The following is a 1,950-nucleotide window of genomic DNA, read 5'->3' as shown; positions in this document are numbered from 1 at the left end:
GGCTAAAGGGCCACAGTCTTTCCCTTGTAAGCTAGGACACACACTTGCCCTTGTGAGCTAGGGCCACAGTCTTGCCCTTGTGAGCTAGAGCCACAGTCTTACCCTTGTGAGCTAGGGCCACAGACTTTGCCCTTGTGAGCTAGGGCCACAGTCTTGCCCTTGTGAGCTAGAGCCACAGTCTTTCCCTTGTGAGCTAGGGCCACAGACTTGCCCTTGTGAGCTAGAGCCACAGTCTTGCCCTTGTGAGCTAGGGCGGCAGTCTTGCTCCTTGTGAGCTAGAGCCACAGTCTTGCCCTTGTGAGCTAGGGCCACAGATTTGCCCGTGTGAGCTAGGGCCACAGACTTGCCCTTGTGAGCTAGTGCCACAGTCTTGCCCTTGTAAGCTAGGGCCACAGTCTTGCCCTTGTAAGCTACGGCCACAGTCTTGCCCAAGTGAGCTAGGGGACCTTGATATGCAACCAAGATTTTTACTCTCGAGTTTCTTATATAATTATACAACAATTCACTGGTTATAGAATCTTTACTATTAATTGTCTTTTCCACCTCATTCCAGGAAGGAGACTGGGTCTACATAGCGAATGGACTTCCCTTAGCCTGGGAGGGTCCTTGGCGCGGTGGAACGCCTAATGGCGGGAATACTGAAAACTGTTTGGTGATGTTGTATGGTGATTTCCCTTCTCGGTGGTCGGACGTATCTTGCGTCGATTCTTATTCGTTTTGCGTCCCTTGTGAGTTTTCCAGGCGTTCGACGCTGTACCTACGAGGCCCTGGCGTTTGCAAGACTTCCCCTTTCAACCGCCAGTATATTCTTCAAGGGGAAAGTGGCGGGAAACCAGCGCTCTCTGGATACTTCCATTCGGAGATCGTCTATGATTCGAAGGCTTCTAGTTGGATTATGAAATCACTAAAGGTGGGTTTTTAGCTCTCTCTCTCTCTCTCTCTCCTCTCTCTCTCTCTCTCTCTCTCTCTCTCTCTCTCTCTCTCTCTCTCTCCTCAAGGCGAAAAAATAGATGATAATTATAACTAGATTTAAGATATAGCAACCATTTATGATGACAAAATACAGTACTAACATAAATGCCACTGTGTATTCCATTGTAGTATAGATGTGTTAAATTTATTATAAAGGCCAAAATTTTAGCTCACAAAACGAGGAAAAGCAAAAATTTTCTTAAATAAATCAAATATTACATAAAAGACTTTTCTCCATTATATAAGTATTCTAACTGTTTTTGTATAGGTGGTGGGTGCCATAGCTAGATGGACAATAGATCAAATATTACATAAAAGACTATTTTATTCATTATATAGGTATTTTAACTGTTTTTGTATAGGTGGTGGGTGCCATAGCTAGATGGACAATAGATAAAATATTACATAAAAGACTATTTTATTCATTATATAGGTATTTTAACTGTTTTTGTATAGGTGGTGGGTGCCATAGCTAGATAGACAATAGATCAAATATTACATAAAAGACTATTTTATCCATTATATAGGTATTTTAACTGTTTTTGTATAGGTGGTGGGTGCCATAGCTAGATGGACAATAGATCAAATATTACATAAAAGACTATTTTATCCATTATATAGGTATTTTAACTGTTTTTGTATAGGTGGTGGGTGCCATAGCTAGATGGACAATATATCAAATTGTATATAATAGACTGTTTTCTCCACCACAACTAGGTATTTTCACTTCATTTTTTGTATAGGTGGCGGGTGCCATAGCTAGATGGACACCAATAAGATCCGGGGAATACCCCTTCGGCAAAAGACCTTGGACTCTGGGCTACGACGTCTGCGGCCTCAGAAACGGCGACGTCGTGAACATGACCCTGTCGGTGTGCGGCGACGGACAGTTCACCTGCGCCGATGGCACCTGCATTGACCTGTCGCTGCGCTGCGACATGCGCGAGGATTGCCCGGACTTCAGCGACGAGATGAAAT

At 43.6% G+C, this 1,950-nt stretch overlaps 1 protein-coding gene across 1 annotated transcript in view; it reads left to right on the top strand.

Annotated features, from left to right (window-relative positions):
* The first annotated feature begins 554 nt into the window (after positions 1-554).
* LOC137614938 (uncharacterized) overlaps positions 555-1,950 on the top strand; it is a 1,903-nt gene continuing 507 nt past the window's right edge. The window contains exons 1-2 of the mRNA XM_068344590.1: positions 555-910; positions 1,716-1,950. The exon at positions 1,716-1,950 is cut by the window's right edge and continues 375 nt beyond it. Of these exons, the coding sequence (XP_068200691.1) occupies positions 656-910; positions 1,716-1,950 (490 nt within the window). The 5' untranslated portion in view covers positions 555-655. The remainder of the gene's footprint in view (positions 911-1,715) is intronic.

The sequence above is a fragment of the Palaemon carinicauda genome, chromosome 2, assembly GCF_036898095.1.
Source record: "Palaemon carinicauda isolate YSFRI2023 chromosome 2, ASM3689809v2, whole genome shotgun sequence".
Taxonomy (NCBI): domain Eukaryota; kingdom Metazoa; phylum Arthropoda; class Malacostraca; order Decapoda; family Palaemonidae; genus Palaemon; species Palaemon carinicauda.
This window is presented reverse-complemented; position numbering and strand designations above follow the sequence as displayed.